The sequence below is a fragment of the Neovison vison genome, chromosome 1 (assembly GCF_020171115.1).
Source record: "Neovison vison isolate M4711 chromosome 1, ASM_NN_V1, whole genome shotgun sequence".
Lineage (NCBI taxonomy): Eukaryota > Metazoa > Chordata > Mammalia > Carnivora > Mustelidae > Neogale > Neogale vison.
In genome coordinates this window covers 266633579-266655092 of record NC_058091.1, presented here as the reverse complement: position 1 = coordinate 266655092, position 21514 = coordinate 266633579, and the positions used below count along the sequence as shown (strand labels likewise).

The 21514-nt window shown below is 40.3% G+C and overlaps 1 protein-coding gene across 2 annotated transcripts in view; it reads left to right on the top strand.

Moving 5' to 3' along the window:
- The first annotated feature begins 13665 nt into the window (after nucleotides 1-13665).
- TTC1 (tetratricopeptide repeat domain 1) overlaps nucleotides 13666-21514 on the top strand; it is a 45250-nt gene continuing 37401 nt past the window's right edge. The window contains exons 1-2 of one of the 2 annotated variants that reach the window (XM_044230375.1): nucleotides 13666-13755; nucleotides 15336-15700. In XM_044230375.1, the coding sequence (XP_044086310.1) occupies nucleotides 15368-15700 (333 nt within the window). In that variant the 5' untranslated portion in view covers nucleotides 13666-13755; nucleotides 15336-15367. Of the gene's footprint in view, nucleotides 13781-15335; nucleotides 15701-21514 lie in introns of both variants that reach the window. The other variant, XM_044230365.1, reaches the window with a different exon arrangement.

Here is a 21514-nt window from a genome sequence, read left to right as displayed (position 1 = left end):
AATTCGTAGAAAAGCTAATTGGTCTCATTCCTGCTCCAGAAGATAGTTCTTGGAGACTTAAAAAAAAAAAAAAATCAACTCTTTGCTAACACAGACCTAACTCTGTACATGTTTGGTTAGAGTCATGAAAATGTTGGTAACCACAGCATAGAGCATATCACAGCATAGTTCTGCCTGTGTTTGGGAACATTCTCATACAAATGCTTCTGCTCCTTTTAAAAATAAAAAAAAAATAGGTGTTCAAACAGTGATTGTATTTTGGCTCAAAACATGTCACAAATCAAAATATAACTTTGTACAGCCCCCTAGCGGAGCCCAGCCGAAAAAAAGCCCTCACTAATTAAACTCAGCTCCTAGGATAGAATAGTCGTGTTTATAAATGTACAAGAGATGGGCTGTTAGAAGCTGGCTCCAGACTGAGGGACAAGACAAGGACTTCAGGCATAGGTGGAGGTCCTTGCCACATCCTTGTACGGCTCCTTTGTGTGATCCTGGTCCTCAGCATCATTCCTCGCAACCAACCCTGTCGTCCAACTCTCGCAGACATGAGAGGGAAGATCAAAGTTCTGACACTGGTCCAGCAGAAGCCACCAACTCTGGGTAAGAAAACTCCTTTGAAAAAATAGCTCTCCCCACCAAAATAGGCCCCAGTCCCTGGGTGTCTTCTGCCCTGAAGTCAGGAGACAGGAGAATGAAAGATAGACAGCTGACATTAGTCAGCTCATTTTTTGCTGTTCCTTTTTGTCCACACCAGAAAATAATGAATTTCTTTTCTTCTTAAGTGCCTGCTGGTAAAGAGTGATTGATTCACTTGAACCATATGGGTGGGCTAGAACAAGAACACGAAATAATTGATGTTAGGCTCACAGAGTCAATGGGTATCTCACCGTAGCTGAAATTCTGAAACCAAACAATGCATAGTTTGGGCCTGTTTCTGAGGACTGGGTGATTTGTTTCATTATCTTAATTTTGCACCGTTTAACCTGCATCCCCAGAAGTTATACAGTTCAGAACACCCACAGAAGAGACTGAGAAAGAGAATAAGACCGGAAAACAATGAGAGATGCTCTCCTGGATTTCTTCTTGGAACATTAGTTCTGCTTTACCAGTGCAAGGGGGCACTACTGGGTGATTTATCTGATTCTATGAATTTTTATTTATAGAAAATCAGTTCTTCTTCTTCATCCTCACTAAATGACATCTACAGGGCAAAGCTTGACAATTTGCTTTTGGGGTGAATGTGGGCAAACAATTATTTTAGTGACGTATTCATGGGAATGGAAACAAAACTTCTTTTTTTTTTAAAGATTTTTATTTATTTATTTGACAGAGATCACAAGTAGGCAGAGAGGCAGGCAGAGAGAGAGAGAGGAGGAAGCAGGCTCCCTGCCGAGCAGAGAGCCTGATGTGGGGGCTCGATCCCAGGACTCTGGGATCATGACCTGATCCGAAGGCAGAGGCTTTAACCCACTGAGCCACCCAGGCACCCCTGGAAACAAAACTTCTTAAGAGAAGGTACACATTAGCCACCCCTGAGCCAAGGAATTTCAAAATCTGATTGAAGGGGGAAATAAAGAGATTGAGCACATATTTCATATTTTGATGAATTGTCCTGCTCATATTTTTACATAATAAGTTAGTGTATTAGTCATCTCATGCTTCCATAACAAAATATCACAGAAAAATTTATTTTCTCACAGTTCTGGAGGCTTAAAGCTCAAGATCAAGACATCTTCGTGGTTTCTACAGAGCCTCTCTTTGCCTTGCAGATGGCCGCCTTCTTGCTGTGCTCACATGGGCTTTTCTCAGCGAGCATGCACCCCTGCTGTCTCTTCCTCTTCTTAAGGCCGTCAGTCCTACTGGAGTGAGGCCACGCCCTTGCCATCTCATTTAAGCTTTATTGCCTCCTTATAGGTCCTGTCTCCAAATACAGTCACATTGGGAGTTAGAGTTTCAGCATGTGAATTTGAGGAGGACATAATTCCATCCATAAAGGTGTATTGAAATCTTCTGCAAGGATACAGAGCACACTGTTGTTAATGTCACTTCCGGGATATGGCACTGGGATTCCAAGTTAGGTCTGCCCTTCTACCGAATTTTTAAGCGGTGTTATTTTTTTTAATTTTTTTTTTTTTTTTTTTTTTTTTTTTTTTAGAGAGGGAGAAAGAAAGAGGGAGGTGGAGTGTTGAAGGGGAGGGAGAGAGAATCTTAAGCAAGCTCCATGCCCGGCATGGAGCCCAATGTGGGCCTCAATCTCACAATCATGAGATCATGGCCTGAGCCCAAATCCAGAGTCAGACACTTAACCAACTGAGCCACCCAGGTGCTGCTAAATGGTGTTATTTTAAAAGACAATGATGATAAAAAGATATTAATTGGAAGGAGTGCCAAGTGTTAGCCTGCCCAGCCCATCTACAGAGGCCCCACCAGCCTGGAGTGCGGAGAGCCACGGGCCTCACTTCTAGGCCCCACACAGAAGGAAGCCTGCTTTGGCAGACATTAGCATCCCACTCGGTCCCCCCAATCCATCAGTGCAAAGGGAAGGAAAAGGACCCATTGGGGAAACAGCTCTGTCCCGTGACAAGCCTGTAGGCCAAGCGTTTCTTTGGGAAACCCAACCACATCTTTACCCATCGCCCCCCCACCAAGGCCCATGGGCTTCTGCACGCCCTGACTGCCACCAACCCCCTAGCTTTGCGAGGGGAAGAAACAGCACAAGGGCCACTGGAGTGGGGCAGGGGCGGTATTTGGTGTTGAAGGCCCTTCTCAACCTCCCCACAACCCCTCCAATCATTTCTCATACCACACTCTTCCTGGAAAGTGAGCGCTGCTGGCAGGAACCACTCTCAGGGGCTGATGCAAGAAACCTGAGGAATACGAAGAAGTTGCCTTCGTCCCTGAATTTATACAAACCGCCTAATTGCCCCCATGTCTGTATTTGCTAGCCACTAATTATTAGGTGTTTTGTCTCTGTCAGCATTTTTCATCAAGTGTTCCTTGCGCTGAGACATGACAAGCATTCAATCAAGGCTGACCTGGAGGCCTGTGTAGCGGAGCCGCGACGGGAGGCCGGGGTGGGCTGGTGAGGCTGTGTGTGGTTTGGAAGCTTGGAGCCAATCTGCCGGAAAGCATACTGAACCGTGAGGCCTTGAAACAGTGAAGGTAGTAAGCGCTGCCTCCTTCTGTGCACCTGAAATCCAGCCAGACACAGCCTTAAGTCCTCTCAGCCTTGAACCCTCACCAAGCAACCTTGCTTGGGGCTCTTCTAGAGGAGAACTTGGAGAGACTCTGTCACCCAGCCAGAAAGAGGACCGTGTCAGTGAGGGAGTGAGTTTGGCTGCACATAAGAGAACATAAGTAGCAGAGGCTTGAATACTCATAAGATATCGTTTTTCTCTCATGTGGGGAGTCTGGAGGTAGGTCATCCAGGGATGGTGTCGCCGCCCCATACTTCTGGGAAAGGCCCTTCTAGTGTTTGCCTGTACCATCCTCCTAATGCGGCCATCATGTCCCTCTCCCACTCCCAGACTGGAAAGGGACAAGGGCAAAAGCACAAGGTCAAAGGGCTGGCTCTGTCCTCCCTTTAAGGAGATTTCTAGAAAGTCCCATCTGATTGCTTCTGCTGTGTCACTTAGACACTCTTTTCTGCAAGATGGCTCTTGTATGTATGATATTGTGCAAAGTATTTACATATATTAGTGTGTTTATCCTTCATAAAAGCCCCTGTGAGGAAGGTCTTTCCAACCCCTAGGTTCTAGTTGTTTGTTTGCTTGTTTGTTTTAATGTAGGCTCCACGCTTAATGGAGGGCTTGAACTCATGACCCTGAGAGCAAGCATCACATGCTCAACTGACAGAGCAGCCAGGCGCCCTCACTCCGGGTTCTAGCTTAGTCCCTGCTAGTACATGGCCAAGTCGTCCCAGATAAATCTCTTTCTCTCCCTGGACCTCAGTTTCCTCATCTGTTTATGAGGGATTGGGCTAGAGTTAAGAGTTCTTACTTGGGGTCTACAGACCCCTATAGGGCCATGGATAATATTCAGGGGGGGGGAGTTAGGAATTCGAATGGGGAAAAATATTACATTCTTGTATTCACTGACCTCTACTTGAATTTTAATATTTCCTTTTATTATGACTGTAGGCAACAGACCACAGTAATATTAGAATCTGTGACTTCTTCAGCAAAAGAAATCATAGACTTTTTATAGCATATTATAGTTGTTTTACATATGTTAAAATATTGTTTATGCTCATCACCACCGCAAAATTATGGTAGTTATTATACCTGCTATATTTAATGGGTTAACTATATACATATATAACATGTATATCACAAAAATTTATTTTTTAATATTTCAGTAACTGTATTTCAATACAATTTATCTTGTTCATAACACTGTGTATTTTGTTTTATGCATTTAAAAATTTTTCTAAAAGGGGGTTCAGTGGGTTCAGCAGACTGCCAAAAGAGTCCATAGAACAAATGAGGTGAAGAACCCCTGAACTATGAGATTTCTATGTCCTTCTGGCTATATATGAAACTCGGCCACTAGTTATCATGGCCATGCTGAACACATCCCCTCAGTCTTGTCTTCTGTAGAATGGGAATAATGCATGCTTTGCCTAGCTCAGAGCTGCTAGAAGAACAGAAGTAACTACAGTAAGCACACTCAAATACAAAGCTTATGCGTGTTCAAGACTCAGAATCACTCTCTGAAATGCTAAGTAAATGCTGAGTGTTTAATTATCCAACTTTAAACCTATTTTCCAGAGACGCTGATGTTTTTCTATCACTCCTGGATAAGTATCCCGCTCAAGCCATATATTTTCTAGTGCCAGATTTGGATTGAACTGGTATAAAATTCAATAATAATGGGGGAAATGCACCTTAAGTGCACTTAGCTGAAGCTACTTAAGACCACAAGGAGACAAAATGAGACTTCACCAATGGGTCATACAGCCGTAATTATCTTAGACTCTTTTGAAACATTTGAGCCAACATACCATGGTTTTAAAAAAGTCATGGAACAACCAGTCATTTCCTCTGCCATCTCTAAACATAGGGATAATTAGACAAATAACAGGCAAGTTGAGAAAGTTGGTTTCCTTCCTAATCTGTGCCTTTAAAATATCTGTGAATACTTATTACCTTCTTATTCATCCAAGAAGCCTTCCAAGGCAGCCATAATTCATGTTTTAAACAGCAAAGTAAAGATCTACAAATACCTTATTTATTAAATTATATATTAGAAAGGACCTTAAATTATGGTTGGGTTAGTACTGAGTGCTTTCACAGTCTTGTTTTTTTTTAACCCAGAAAATGAGCCATTCTTCAGTTCGGATATTTTATTGTTACTCAGAATCCTGTAGAGTCATAAACTAGCAGAACAGAAATATAAAAGGGCACGAGAGAGCCTGATTGGGCCATATGATGTTCAGCTCCCAGCAATATTTTCCAGGCACAAGGGGAGTCTGGCATTCACCCTGCTTTCACAGTCTTAAACTCAAAAACACAAGGTACTTAGCCAAAAAATCTCTTCCTAAGTACCAAAGCTGGTACTTTGATCAATTTTCCTGAGGAGGTGTAGAAATACATACCCTGGGATGTGGGGAGAATAGTCAGTTTTCACAAAGGAAGCTGCCTTTTCTTCTGGCTTGGAGAGAATTTTAGTCTGATGCTGGGGTCTGAGCTATGTAGAGAACCTAGTGAGAAATTAGACTTGGGGAAAATTTTTATGCTACTAAAAAAGAAAAAGAAAAACTTACTTTCTGTTTTAAAAAGAAATCAACAGAGAGTAAACCCTGTTTTGTTTTTTGTTTTTTGTTTTTTGTTTTCATTCTGAGGCTAATAGAGTATCATTCATTCATTCACTTCTTGATGAGTGTTTCCTGGCTGCCTACTTTTTGGCCCTTGCCCTTGTGAAATGTAAAGGCTAATGTTGATAACATTAAACATTCTTAAAGATGGGCTCTGTTCTAAGTACTTTACACATGTTAATTTATGTATGCTTCCCAATCACCCTAGAAGGAAAATATTATTATTATACCCATGTTATAGACAGGGAATCCGAACCTTACTGAGGTTAAGAAGCTGGCCTGGGGGGCGCCTGGGGGGCTCAGTGGGTTAAAGCCTCTGCCTTCGGCTCAGGTCATGATCCTAGGGTCCTGGGATCGAGCCCCGCATGGGGCTCTCTGCTCGGCAGGGAGCCTGCTTCCTCCTCTCTCTCTCTGCCTGCCTCTCTGCCTACTTCTGTCGAATAAATAAATAAAATCTTTAAAAAAAAAAAAAAAAGAAAGCTGGTCAGGGGCTGAGTTGTTACTCAGTCTTGCCCAGTGTGACATTACAATCTGTGTTCAAAAACACTCAGCCCTCCAGCCAAGTCCAGCCCAATGTCTGCTTTTGTAAATAAAGTTTTATTGGAACACAGACATTGTCATTCATTTACATGGTGTCTATGACAGCTTTCATGTGACAACAGCAGTCCAGCAGAGACTGTATGGCTCAGAGAGTCTAAAATATTTACTTCCTGGCCATTTACAAAAAAAGTTTGCAAACTTCTGCTCTAAAACTATACTATACTTTCTCTCTAGAATAAAGGGGGGGACACACATAAGAGGTAAGTAAAATAATTGAAAATAATTTTTTTAAAGTGCCATGATTTGTGAAATGGAGTACTATGAGAGAGTAACTGAAGTGGTAGGGTAAGATTAGAAGTGTCCTCTTTAAAATGAGAGCCCTCAGGATGCCTGGGTGGCTCAGTGGGTTAAGCCTCTACCTTCGGCTCAGGTCATGATCTCAGGGTCCTAGGATCAAGTCCCACATTGGGCTCTCTGCTCAGCAGAGAGCCTGCTTCCTCCCACCCCCTCTCTGCCTGACTCTCTGCCTATTTGTGATCTCTCTCTCTGTGTGTGTCAAATAAATAAATAAAATCTTTAAAAAATAAAAATTAAAAAATTTTTTTAAAAAATGAGAGCCCCCAGAGCAGGGGCCTCCAAGCTGAGATCTGAATCCTGGGTTGAGCTTCTTGCTGAGGAATCTGTACTTTACTTAGCTGTCCAAGTATCAACTGTCTCTGCCTTGACCTGAACAGAGGATGACAAAGGAACTGTTCTCCTTTCTGGAGTGAAAGGGTTTCCTTCCCCCTTCAAAGGGAGCCTGGGAGGATTCAGTGAGGGGAATGACAGATGAAAATGTTCAGCACAGTGCTTGACACTCAGTTGGCACTCAACAAACATGCCCTTCTTCCTTCTGACTCCTGTCCTTGCCATCTGATGGATCAAAATTGGCTCTCTGAACTTGGAAAGGTTTGTACATCATGAATACAGTGCTTTCAGCTTTTAGGTGGACATTGAAATTTAATATAGCACAATGAGGTTGGAAGTATGGTTCCTAACTCAGAAAAAAATTGTTTGGTCTAGCTGATGAGTCCCGAGAGAAAAAATGTGCGAGGTCAGTCATTCCATTTGTGGTTGGAGCACAAATTCCCTCTCTTGGTCCAAATGACCAAGGCTGAGGGCAAAGGGGGGTTGGGCAGTCAGGCCAGTGGGTGCAGGATGCTTACCTTGGCAGTTTTCTGGATGACTCACTCCAAGACAATCAGTCTCCTATTTTATATGGGACCTTCATCCATCCATCACAAGTATTAAAGGCCTCATCTTTAGCCAGGCTCTGAGCCATTTGCTTGACACTAAAAAACTACTGAGTTTTCCTGCCAAGGATATACCCACATGTATTTTTATAGATATAAATCACCTTCAAAATCACTCCTTTTTGCAGTTAAGCTTATTCTATCTCCTCACCCCCTTTCTTCTTTAGAAAAACATAGACTTTGTGGTTTGACCCAGCCTCATGTTCTTGTTCTGTTCTATTAGCGGGGTGACCTTGGGGAAGACTTTTAACCTCTCTGAGCCTCAGTCTTATTTGTAATAATGATAACTACCAAATGTCATCCATTGATACAATATTTGATTGTCTACCGAGTGCCAGCCACTGTGCTCGGCTCTCTGAATTTCACAGCAAAAAAAGACAGCCAAATCTTTTGTAGTTCTGACAGTCTAGTAAAGGGAGTTATAATACTGGAGTAAGTAAATACTCAAGATTGTTACAGACAAGATGAATGATATAAAGGAGAAGCACAGGGTGACATAATAGAGTAAGCTACTTAAGTGATACTAAGGAAAACCTGAAGAATAAAAACGAGCAAACCACGGGAAAGGCTTTTAATGTCTTCAGATGGAGAGAATATTGAGTACAAAGGTTTGGAGATGGGACAAATACTGTTGTGAAGCAAATACTGTTCCTTGACTCTTTTCAAGTCAAAAAAACAGAAAGTAGTATAGTAAGTGAAAGTGGCCACAAGAGAAGGTCAGAGAAGTGGTGGAGACCAGATTTCATGGGACTTATGAATCATGATAAGGAATTTTAGATTTTATTTTAATCAGAGCAAGAAGTCAAGGCAAACAATTAAGACTTGTACAAGATTTGTGTTTGTTTGTTCGTTTGTTTGTTTGTTTGTTTGTTTTGAGAGAGAGAGAGAGAGCATGAGCAGGCAGGGAGAGAGAGAATCTCAAGCAGGCTCCACGCCCAGCACAAAACCCCATGCCGGGCTGAGAGATGGTGACCTAAGCCAAAATCAAGAATTCGACTCTTAACTGACTGAGCCACACAAGAACCCCAGGATTCATCTTTTTGAAGATCAGTCTGGTTACTGCATGGTGAAGGAATTACAAGAAAAAACAGTAAAGGAGGCCAGGGTCATTGTAAGGATTACCTATAATTACAAATGTAAAATAACGAGCACAGCCCCTGACACTATGAATGTTAGTTAGCTGATGTTCTGGAAAGTCTGAGCCTAATACAGTAGACCCTAGCTTCACTTGGCTGTTGAGCATTTGAAATGTGGCTAGTACAACCATGGACTTAAATTTCTCATTTTATTTAATTTTAACAAAATTTAAAGATGAATATTTGATTCAGTCATTGGGAAGTATATTTGAAAAAAACATGGATTTGCGAATCTACGTAACTGTAAATCTTATGAACTCTGATTCAAGTATTTTTGATGAGAGCCTAATGTCCAAATTGAGATGTGCTATGAGAGTAAAATATTCCCATGATCCCAAAGACTTAGTATGAAAAACCAAATAGATTCTCTTAAGTTTTATACTGATTACATGTTCAAATGAGAATATTTTAGACACATTGGGTTAAATATTGTTTAAATTAACTTCCCTTCTTTTACTGTTTTCAATGCTGCTACTAGAAAATAGAAAGTTACATATGTGACTCACACTGTATTGCTATTAGACACGCTCGTCTAAGGGAAAACAGAAACCCAGAAATTTAAATGCACAGAATTTAGCTCTTGATTGTGCTTCCTATCAAAAATCTCAGTTTGAAGTTTGGAACTGGGCAAAAATAAAAGGCAATAGTGTACTTTGGAAACACTGTACAAATACGTGATCTATATCTTAATTATGTATTTTATATAATACCGCTCATCCTCAAGGAATTCTTTTGGCATCCCTGGCTATTCCTGGATGCCAGACCTTGCTTTGGCAAGTTCCCCCCCACCCCACTCTGGGGGAATGTGGAGAATAGAGTTCAGGACTCAGAGGATACCAGGACATAAAGCTTTATCTTTAAAGCTGCACTCAGTAAGCCCCATGGTATGAATAGATCCATTTTGGGCACAGAAGAGACTGAGTCAGTCAAGCATGGATTTAAATCTCTAGCTCCAGGGAGAATAGATGCACAGAGCTTTCCAAAAGTTTAGCACGATGTATACATAAGTCACCAGGGGAAGCAGGAGTGATTTCCATCTCTGCCTGCAGATTCTCCACAAAGCAATTTATTTTGTGTTAAAGTTTGTATGAGGGCTTGTAGGAAGTGCTTTAGGTTTGTTATTTAATTTAAGCTTCATGAAACCGGGGTGCCTGGGTGGCTCAGTCCATTAAGAGTCTGTCTTCAGCTCAGGTCATGATCTTGGGGTCCCCCAGATCAAGCCCCACGTCGGGCTCCTGCTCAGCAGAGAGTCTGTTTCTCCCTCTCCCTCTGCCCCTCTGATCATTCTCTGTCTCTCAAATAAGTAAATAAATAAACTGTTTCAAATTAAAAAAATAAGCTTCATGAAATCTTATGAAATGGGTATCAAGGTTCAGTGACTTGTCCAAGATCAGATCACACAACTGCTAAGAGGGAGAGCAGGGATTCAGACCAAGGAAGTCTGACTCCAAAGCCTATACACTTAACCACTATATTGGACAGTAATTCTGTTGTGCCAGTGTGTATAAGACTCCTTCCATTGTATCATCTCATGCCACTAAGAATTAACCCAGCTGCTCCAGAAAGAAAAGCAAAGAGAAAATGTTTCCTCTGCTATTCTCCTGGTTCATTGTTGTATGCACAAAGGTCTTATATGATGCCTAGCACTCATTCATCATTCATTCATTCATGTGCAGCTTCCATTCCCTCAACATACATAGGGGCTCCATCCTCTGTCTGCAGGGTGTAAATAAAAACTTCAGAAATATTATCACTATTAATATTGATTATCATGAGTAACGCCATTAATCAAATTACCAGTACTCTTAGTAATTGATCATAATATTGCTAATACTGTGAGAACTTCATTAATAATAGTAATTCAGTGACCACAAATGTTTATTGAGAACTTACATCCATACTAAGGGCTATTAATATTAAAGCATTTTTTTCTATCTTGAGCACTTCACTTGTGTTTTAGATAAGATATGATACCATTTAAATCCTACAATAATCCTATAAGATGATTCCAGAAGCCTCAGAATCTTTTTATACAACTCACCAGAGCCCCGAGTTACCCAATGTTTTGGCCGTAAATTTCTGAAAGAGAATCACTCACTCATGTGATAACAGGATGTTCACTGACCCCGTACAACTGGAAACAAGACAGACATGGTCTCTGCCCTGGGAAAATAACAACAGAACAGCCCTCTAGATGGAAAACATTTCTTTCCTTTTACATAGTGACTATGAGCACTAAGACAAAATTTCCATATTTCCAGGCTCTGATGGGTGAACTTCCATTTGTAAAAATTTGTTTGCTTTGTGTTCTATACTTCAGTAACATCCAACTATGCATCGTTCCCAAAAATATTCCTGAGATTTTTAGGATGTCCCCTTAGCCTTCCCTGGTTTTTTTCCTCTTAATGAACTATTACTCTTCCCACAACATTACTCAAATATCTTATTAGTGAAGACTTACCAAACTAGGCCAATTGGATGTTGGCTCCTCATCGTTTAAAAACCAAAAAAAAATAGAGTGTGGATTGCTTCTTCCTTCAGGCTCAGTAGTGCTTTTATCTTATCCCCAATCTCCTCCTCCCCCCAAAAGACACTGAGCTTCCCAGAATGGGGAGGGTGGGGCAGTGCCGTATTAGGTTTCCTATAACCAGCTACTGTCACAGGGCCTGTCACATATTGTTATTGTCTCTAACATTCATTAAACACTATGTGTCAAGCCCCTTGCACCTTGTCTTCTAGATTATATCATTTCTTTCTCCCAGACTTAAGGGAGAGGTACCATTCTTACCTAACCCAATTTTTACATGTGGGGCAAATTTATATATCAAAGTTTAGAAGCGTTAAGTAATTTACATCAAAGTCACACAGCTAGTCAAGTGGCAGAATTAGAATTCAAATAATCAAATAATCCACGTAAAACATTTTTTACAGCATGTTACACCTAATAAACACATAATCAGTAAATATTAGTTACTAGAATTATCATTTAAAGTTGGACAGCTAGTAAAGTAAAAAAGCCAACATTGTAACTCAAGTTTATTTATTTACTTATCAATTTTGCTCCAAAATTCATAGCCTTTCTATTATACCAGAATTTAATTAAAAGGACTTATTTTTTTTAAGATTTTATTTATTTGACAGAGAGAGAGAAATCACAAGTAGGCAGAGAGGCAGGCAGAGAGAGAGAGGGGAGAAAGCAGGCTCCCTGCGGAGCAGAGAGCCTGATGCGGGGCTCGATCCCAGGGTCCTGAGATCACGACCTGAGCCGAAGGCAGAGTCTTTAACCCTCTAAGCCACCCAGGTGCCCCAGAACTTATTTTTTATTATTATTGAAGTATAGTTGACATACAATGTTATATTAGTTTCAGGTGTACAACATAGCGATTTGACAATTCTTTACATTATTCAGTGCTCACCACATAACTGTAGCTCCTATCTATCACCAATACAAAATTTTTACAATATTATTAGCTATATTCCCTATACTTCCTTAGCTATATTTCCTGTACTTTTCATCTCTGACTTACTTATTTTATAACTGGAAGTTTCTATCTCTTAGCACCTAACCAGACTTCTTAAAAGTCATAAGAAACCTAACTATTGAACAGTTTTTAAGTTCCTGCCATATTTTTAAAATTTTAAATATTAAAAGTTTCCAAAATTCTGATATATTTTTAATGGTTTTTGTATATGGAAAGTTTTGACTTACACAAAAATGCAAGGGTGTGCATAACCTCATTTAGACATAAATTTTTAAAAAAATGTTTGACATCCTTCCTGAAAAAAGTTCCTCTCAGCTATCTCTACAATACGTTCTGTGAATTACAGAAAACTATTCTGCTGTTATCGCTGATTACCTATCTGGCTATCTCAACCAATATTTCAGTTCTATATTCCCAGCATGGGAATCTAATGGAGTCTAAAGATTCAACAAACATTTCTTGAATGAATGCGTCTGGTAACTGTTGACTTTTGGTTCTAGGATCCCTTAACTCTCTTAATTTTAGTGAAGACCACAAAGAGCTTTTGTTTGTGTGTGTGTTATACTTATCAATATTCATTGTATTAGAAGTGAGAGCTGAGGGGTGCCTGGGTGGCCATAAAAGACGCCATAAAGTGTCTGCTTTCGGATCAGGTCATGATCCCAGGGTCCTGGGATCCAGCCCTGCTTGGGGCTCCCTGCTCAGCAGGAAATCTTCTCCTTCTCCCTCTGCTTGCCACTCTGCCTACTTGTGGGCACTCTCTCTCTCCCTGTTAAATTAATAAAATAAAATCTTAAAAAAAAAATAAGAAGTTAGAGCTGAAAAATATTTAATATTTATTACTTTAATATAACAATACACCTATTATATGCCAACGTACTCTTTTTTATAAATCACTGTATTTTCCAAAACAAAAAATCCGAGTAGTGAGAAGAGTGGCATTGTTTTGCATTTATGCAAATATCTGGCTTAATAGAAGACCGCTAGATTCTCATAGCTCCTTCTACGTTTAATAAATTGCGCGATCACATGACACCGCCTCTGCAAAACACTGTATTCCTGAAAGGGATGTGGAAAGGCAATTAACTTAGTATTATGATGAAAACTGTTTTGATCTAGTAATGGACCACTGGAAAGGCACACTTTGAGAACCATTAAAGAAAAAACTATTTGGACAAGGTTTATGCTTCAGGATTCCTCTATACATTGTTAGCATAAGAGATCACAGTGAAGGAGTAAAAGTTAACGGCATGGAGGCAGTCTCTTTCTTCTGTGCTGAGTAATGCAGAATGTCGCCGTAACCCAAGATGACAACCGTCACTGGCATTTCAGTCCGTACACTGACGTCACACAACGCGACAGCGACGCGCTCTCTCCCGGAGAATTCCACTACACTTCCCAGAATGCTTTGCCAACGACGACGCCATTGGTTGGTGTAGAGGGAAGTGCACTTGACTGAGCGGAAATAGAAGATCCCGGAGACTGGGAAGGTGAGGACGAGAGGGACTGGGAACTGTGAGTAGCTACTTGGGATTGTCCGCTTTGGTTGTGAGAGACTCAGCTACAGGACGAACTGTTGGGAAACGTAGGGTGGCCCCTCCGTACTCTGGGGACCTCAAACTCGCGTTCTTCCTCTAGACCTGGCGGCAGGGAGAAATAGAACATTGCTGTGGAGGCGAAATCTTAGTATTAAGATCTTGCTGTTTGAAGTTTTCTTGGGACGAGCTGGGACGAATTCGGGTCCTTGTCGCGACACAAGGGGTCGTTGGCGTGATTTTGCTGCGACCCGAGGGGCGGGGCGGCTGACGGTCTGACTCAGCTTCTGCAGCAGTGGTTTTCAATTGGCTGTACATAAAATCACCTGTGATGTCTTTTTAAAAATACAGGTGTTCTGGGCCTAGGCCAGACCAACACATCAGAATCTGTGGAGAATAAGGTGCGGGCAGCAGTACTTGCTAAAGCGTCGAAGTGTTATGTAGTCTAGCCAGGGTTGAGAACCACTCTTTCAGTGTCTGAGTCTGACCCTCACGGGGATTCTGAGTAGGATCAGCTGCGCCAGACTTCTCCTCCCACTATAACCTGCGTTGGTTCTGCAGCACACATTTGAGTGAAGTAGATGATCACTGGGCACCGATTGCGTTTTGAGCCCCATCGAAAACTTATGCTTGAGCTTCATACGACCTGAAAAGGCAGGCCGGCATTTTGTTTACTTATGACCTGGCTCTTAATTCTGAATAAAGGTTAGGGCTGTTTCATTTTCTCGCCACTGTTTTAGCTTATCCTCTTTTTTGGTACGCGGACAAAATTCAAGCGGTGGAAAGAGGAAGAGCCACGTTAAAACCCATCTCCGGGTGGGAGGGTGGGAAAAAAAAAACCGTTTCTTTTTTGCTTATATGAAATTCTGAAAGGAGAGTCAGTAAAATGTTTGGCATTATTTATGGGCTTATGATAACCAACTTTTTTATAATGAATTTTGGTGAAAGAAAATTAGGGTGTATTTTGGGTTTTGATGCAGAAGTTTATGTGTAATAGATAGGATTTTTTTTCAAATGAAGGTTTCCCTTGCTGTCTGAAAGTTGAGCATCCTGTCAAGCCTTTCCTAAGCTGAAATGGCCTAAAGCAAAGGTTATCCACATGCACCGCCCCCCTTTTCAAAAGGTGGAGTTATACTACTTAGCTTTTATGAAAAACCTACATTAATATTTATCTGTTTTTACTAATTGAAAAAATCTGAAGGGGATTTTCACTTTTATGAAAACTCAATACTAACGTAGATATCTTTTTTTTAAAAGATTTTATTTATTTATTTGACAGATCACAAGCAGGCAGAGAGACAGGCAGAGAGAGAGAGGGGGGAAGCAGGCTCCCCGCCGAGCAGAGAGCCCGATGCGGGACTCGATCCCAGGACCCCAGGATCATGACCTGAGCTGAAGGCAGCAGCTTAACCCACTGAGCCACCCAGGCACCCTAACGTAGATATCTTGAAAGCTAAGTGGCATAAGGCAGACTTTTGGAAAGTGGTGGATATTTGCATGAGCACCATTACCTAACATATTTTCTTTTTTCCCAGAGCTTCAGCTTCACCTCCCTCACTGACACAGCATGGGGGAGAAGTCAGAAAACTGTGGGGCTCCAGAGGATCTCTTCAATGGTTTGAAAGTTTCAGATCCCCAGGAAGCAGAGTGTGCTACCCCTCCGGTTTCCAGTCCCAGAGATCACCATCTACAGAGCAAGCTGCTCAAGGATGTTGAGTCTCATTCCCAGGAAGACCAGGGAGAAGAGGAGTGTTTTCATGACCTTAGTGCCTCATTTGAGAAGGAGGAGCCAGGAGCGGACAAGGTTGAGAACAAACCTGATGATAATGTGAATTCTTCTGAACTTGATGAAGAATACCTAATAGAACTGGAAAAAAACATGCCAGATGAGGAGAAACAGGTAAATATTTATTGTGCACGATCTGCAACATAAACTGCTTTTTAAATTGAATAAATGTAGTTGCTACACTGTCATAGATTGGGTCATATCTATGGTGAAGAGTTACGTGCCCATCTGTGTCCATTTCACTTTAGTGGTGGTGGAACTCAGATAAATCAGTAGTATGGCAGGGAAGCATTCCGTCTCTGCTTAATAAACATTTCCTCTCTCTCTTTTTTTTTCTTTTTGGTCAGCCTTAAGTTCTTATGTCTGTTTTATATAATTTTGTTTTCTAACACCCATGTATACCTTCTAGCTTAAAAAAAAAATGACCTTTTGGGGTGCCTGGGTGGCTCAGTATTTAAGTGTCTGTCTCTTGATTTTGGCTCAGGTCATTATATCAGTCCTGCTGAGGCTCCAAATTGGGCTTGGAACCTGTTTAAGATTCTCCCTCTCTCTCCATCCCTCTCTGCAGCCCCAGCCCTTAAAAAAAAAAAAAAAAAATGACTTTACTGATGGTTGGCTGAACCATTACAGGCTGAAATTCTTGTAAGGGACATTTTCTGGTGAGACTTTAGAGTTATGATATGCTGCCTATTTGTGTTAATTCTTTGATAGCAATAAATGACTACCTGAATATGCTAGTGGTAGTTTGGTTGCAGAGGGCAATGGCTGGGGCCTTTGTTATTTATATAACATCCTTGAGGAACAGAATTGTGTGTGATAGTAGTTATTTTTGTTAGCACCTATAGTGTACCAGCCACTGAGCTTAAAAAATTATTTCTGTTTTCATGTATTCTTCACAACACAGCCTTGAGACATACTGTTAGCATTCCCCACTGGAGAACAAAACTTAGTAACTTGCCTAAGATCTCACATCTAATAAATGGTAGAACTGATTCTCAAACTCAGATCTGTTTGAATCTAAAGTATAATGTAGAATTTAATAGCAAAAATAGTTCTTTCTACAAAGCAGGTACACTAATAAAATGTACACTTTCCTGCTTCTTTGCCCCTGAGCCACATTCTTAATTGGGTAAGCCTTCACTTTTGGAGACAGAAGTCTTGATATCCGCCCACATACCCTTCCTTCTCATCTCATAAGCAAGGTCATCTGAAGAGTTACCATAATATCTGAGCTTGTCTCAAAGAACTTGAATGAGATCTGTAGCTTAGGCTTCTGAAGAACTCACTTACAAAACAGGGTATGCTATTTGGGTAATGGGCCAACATACTAATGTGCATTATTAACAGTGGGAGTGGGGAGGTAATGTGACATGGAGAGGAGCATCTTATCTCTCCTTAGGCATTTTTCATTTTCAAGTCTGTAAGTCTGTTAGTTTTAACATGCATGTATTAGCTTTTGTGCTAATGTGTACCATCAGAAGAGAAGAATAAAAGGCAAAAATGAGTCAGTTTCATAAACTACCTCAGCAGAAATGGCTCAGTAAATTAAATCATATACTATTTGATAATTAGGGAGGTGATTTTCCAGGAAGCGTTTGGTTCAGCTTTCATTTCACTTGTGCAGACTTTTTAGAAACATTAAATGTCTGTGTTAAAATGTTAGCTTGTTTTTCTGATACTTAATACTTAATATATTTTATATTTTTTAACATATTTTGCCCTGATACTGAATTTTCTACAGTGCCGTTGGTTTGACAGTTGTGTGGTTTGGCTCAGCTTCCCATTTCCCAGTTTAGTAAAAACTTTGTGTCTCCTGGTCAGGAATCATATTTTAAGTTCTACAAATATTTAAAATAATTTTATTACCTATAAATTGAATATTCTAAATAGCACAATGCCTTTTAAACTTTTTTATTCCTTTTAAAAATTAAGATGTAACTTATAGTGAAACTGTTCAAGTTCTGTGTACAGTTCAGGGAGTCTTGACTACCATATGCACCTGTGTAACTCACCCTTATCAGGATCCACAACATCTCCATCATTCCAGAACCTCCCTTTGTGCTTCACCACTCATTCCATTCTTCCAGCCCTACCAACCCAAGGGCCCACTGTTCTCTTTCCTGATAGGTTGGTTTTTTCTGTTCCAAACTTTAGTGTAAATCTAGTTTCAAATATAAACATTTTATATTTGTATATAAACTTATGTTTATCATAGCTTAATTTGAAAATTTATAACAATCTCATTGTTGTGAAACAATATGCTGTGAAACAATGTGCTGCGATATTAGCCATTGTTATATTAACTCCACTAAGGAAACAACCTCCGAGAGTACAGACTGCCTTTACCTAATTGTGGTTCTACTCTATGAGATATTTTTATGCTGTTTTGATAAATACCTTGTGAAATTTTTAGGAAGCAAGCAGAACAGATGAAGAAATGTCTCTTCACTGCACATGTGTTTTGGTTTTATAGGCCATCTGAAACAGGATACCCTTGATTCTTTTAAAATAGGACAAAATTGAGATAATCAGCAACAATAAAATAAACACAAATGGCCAAATATGTGAAGACTTTCAGCCTCACTAATAATTTTTTTTTGAGATTTATTTCTTTATTTTGGGGGGAGAGGTAGAGAGAGTGGATGCGTACATAAACATGCACACACCCAAGCAGGTAGGGGCAAAAGGAAAGAGTCATCAAGTGGACTCCATGCTGAATGTGGAGCCCCACGTGAGGATCAGTCTCATGACCCTAAGATCATAACCTGAGCTGAAACCAAGAGTCGGAGGTTCAACTAACTGAGCCACCCAGGTGCCCCCCCCACTAATCCTTTAATGCAAATTAAAGCACTATGAAAAAAAAAAATTAAAGCACTATGTCTTGTATATTTATCTGATGTCAACAATGAGAGGACTAGGAGTGCATGTACTAATTTTGAGAGTTTAAAGTGCTATGTCATTTCTGTGGGATACAGGTGTCAAATTTTTATATGGATGTTTCTTTAGGCCAGGGCCATCAATAGAACCTTCTGCAATGACGGGAATGTTCTAATTTTTTTGTTTTTTGTTTTTTAAGATTTTATTTATTTATTTGACAGAGAGAAATCACAAGTAGATGGAGAGGCAGGCAGAGAGAGAGAGGGAAGCAGGCTCCCTGCTGAGCAGAGAGCCCGATGCGGGACTCGATCCCAGGACCCTGAGATCATGACCTGAGCTGAAGGCAGCGGCCCAACCCACTGAGCCACCCAGACGGGAATGTTCTATGTCTACTCTGTTCAATATGGTAGCTACTGGCCATCAGCTATCATGTTTTAATAGTCATGAGCTGGAGCATTTGAAATGTGACTAGTAGAATTGAGGAACTGAATTTTAAAATTTTTATTTCCTTTAATTTTAATAGTCACATGGGGCTAGTGCATACCATATTGGACAGCACAGCTAAACCTCTGATTCTCTTTAGTCATTTATTTTAAGGAAGTTACTAGAGATGTGTACAGATATATATAAAAATGTGTTGCAAAAAAAAATGTGTTGCAGCATCCATAATTTTGGACATTAGAAATAATGTTCAACAGAGGGTATTACTTTAAACAATTTTGCCATTTTTACATGGTAGCATATTATGCAGTCATTAAAAAGAAAGATAAATCTTAATATTGACAGGGGAAAAAATGCCTGTAATGTAAATGAATTAAAGAGGTGTGATAGGGGCACCTGGGTGGCTCAGTGGGTTAAGCCTTTGCCTTCAGCTCAGGTCATGATCCCAGAGTCCTGGGATTGAGCCCCGCATCAGGCTCTCTGCTCGGCAGGGAGCCTGCTTCCTCCTCTCTCTCTGCCTGCTTCTCTGCCTACTTGTGATCTCTGTCTGTCAAATAAATAAATAAAATCTTTAAAAAAATAAAAAATAAAAATAAATAAAGAGGTGTGATAATATGGCTTATAATAAGAGATATGTATTTGGTTTTTGTCAGTTCCTGGCACAGAGATCTTAAAACCCTTGGAATTGCCTAATAAGAGATAAGAGTATACTTTGTTATTTAAAACAAGTCCCTTTCAACCACACATGAGGTGATTTTTTTGGAAAGCCCCTAAAGATGAGGTCTGGTTGTCAGAGTTTGGAGCTTTCAGTGCCACCCTACCCTGCCCCCACCTCCGGGAAGAGGACAGGGGCTGGAGGTTGAATTAATCACTTGTGAACAGTGATTTGACCAGTCATGCTTCTGTACTGAAACCTACATTGAAGACTCAAAAGAAAGGTTCAGAGAGCTTCCACACTGAGTGAACATGTAGAGTTGCAAGGAGGGTGACACCCCCAGGGGGCATGGAAGCTCAGTGCCCTTTCCCATGTAGCTTGTCCTATGCATCCCTTCTGCCTGTTGCCAGAGTTACAGTCTTTAGAATAAACTGGTAACCTGGACTTGGAGTTAGCATCTGAAGTAGTAGGGGTGGCATTGGGGCCAGTCTGGTATCACCGAGCCTTTATTTTGTAGGATCTGACGCTATCTTCAGGTGAATCATGTCCAAATTGAGCTAAGTTGCAGGACAGCAGCTGGTGTCTGCTATAGAGTTGGAAGTGCTGGGTGTGGGGGAAACTCCTACACATCGGGTCACAGAAGTGTTCCATGGGAGTTTTGACAAGAGAGGAGACACACAAGATGTGTTTTCCCTTTCCAGCAAGTTATAGTCAGTGATGTTTCCTTTTAAGTTAAAAACCTATGTGAAAATATGTTCATACAGAGAAGTTTGGACTGATATAGGATGTGATTATTGACTAATTTTTATTTATACACTTTTATGACCTATAGTTGACATACAGTGTTGTATTAGTTTCAGATGTTTAATATACTCATTTGACAATTCTATATGTTACTCATTTCTTACAATGATAATGCTTACTAACTGTCAACATACAAAGTTACTATTACTGATTGTATTACCTGTGCTGTACTTTTCATCCCTGTGGCTTGTAACTGGAAGTTTTACCTCTTAGTCCCTTTCACCTATTTTTCTGATTCCCCACTTTTTTCTTAAAATAAGTATGCATTAAATAAACAACACAAGTTACTCCATTTTAAGAATATAAATAAATAAAAATTTATTGTTTACCACCAGCATGAACTTTTTACCAAGAAGCATATAAAGCTGACCTTTGAGGATTTAGAAAGAAATGTTATTATAGGATCTGTGTATTGATAAATGTTTCTCTTCAGGAAGAATCAAGTATCAATAGCTAAAGCCTATCATTCAAGCTGACTTGACCTGTCCTGTGCTGAGAAGATAATCCCGGGTCAGGAGGAGTTCCAGTTCTCAGCAGAACTCATAAATCAAGAGTGATGGAGAGAAGGGGAAGGGAGAGGCAAAAACAAAAACAAGAGTAATGGAGGAGGAAGGCAGTGAATTTTTTTTTTTTTTTTTGGTGGGCAGCAAAGTCAAGTTTATTGAGTGATAATAGTACAAAGCTCCCAAAGAGGGTGGGGACCTGAGAGGGTTGCCTGGCAGTAAAAATTTTTTAAAACAGGCAAAATCTCTTAAGGAAAGTACTGTGTATATGTGTGTGTATATCTTAACCTTTTGTGAAAATTTGAAAGTTGACATGACTACCCAGAGGAATGGGATTTCAGCAAACATTTGAGATGTACTAGATCTGTGAAGCAAGTAAGTGATTATTAAAAGCCTGGTTGAAGTAAAGGACAAATCTGGTAGCACATGAGAATTGTTGCTATAATATTAGATGCAAAGATACTTTATATTATGGGGACCTGTGAACATACTGGATTTTGGTGCTGTCGATCCTATAATAGAATCACTTTTTATGGGCTACTTGTCACAATGGAGTTCAGTACTCATGTGTATATTCTCTAGGTGATTTCTTTCTTTTTTTTTTTTTTAATTTTGTTTATTTGAGAGAGAGAGAGAGAGAGCATGAGG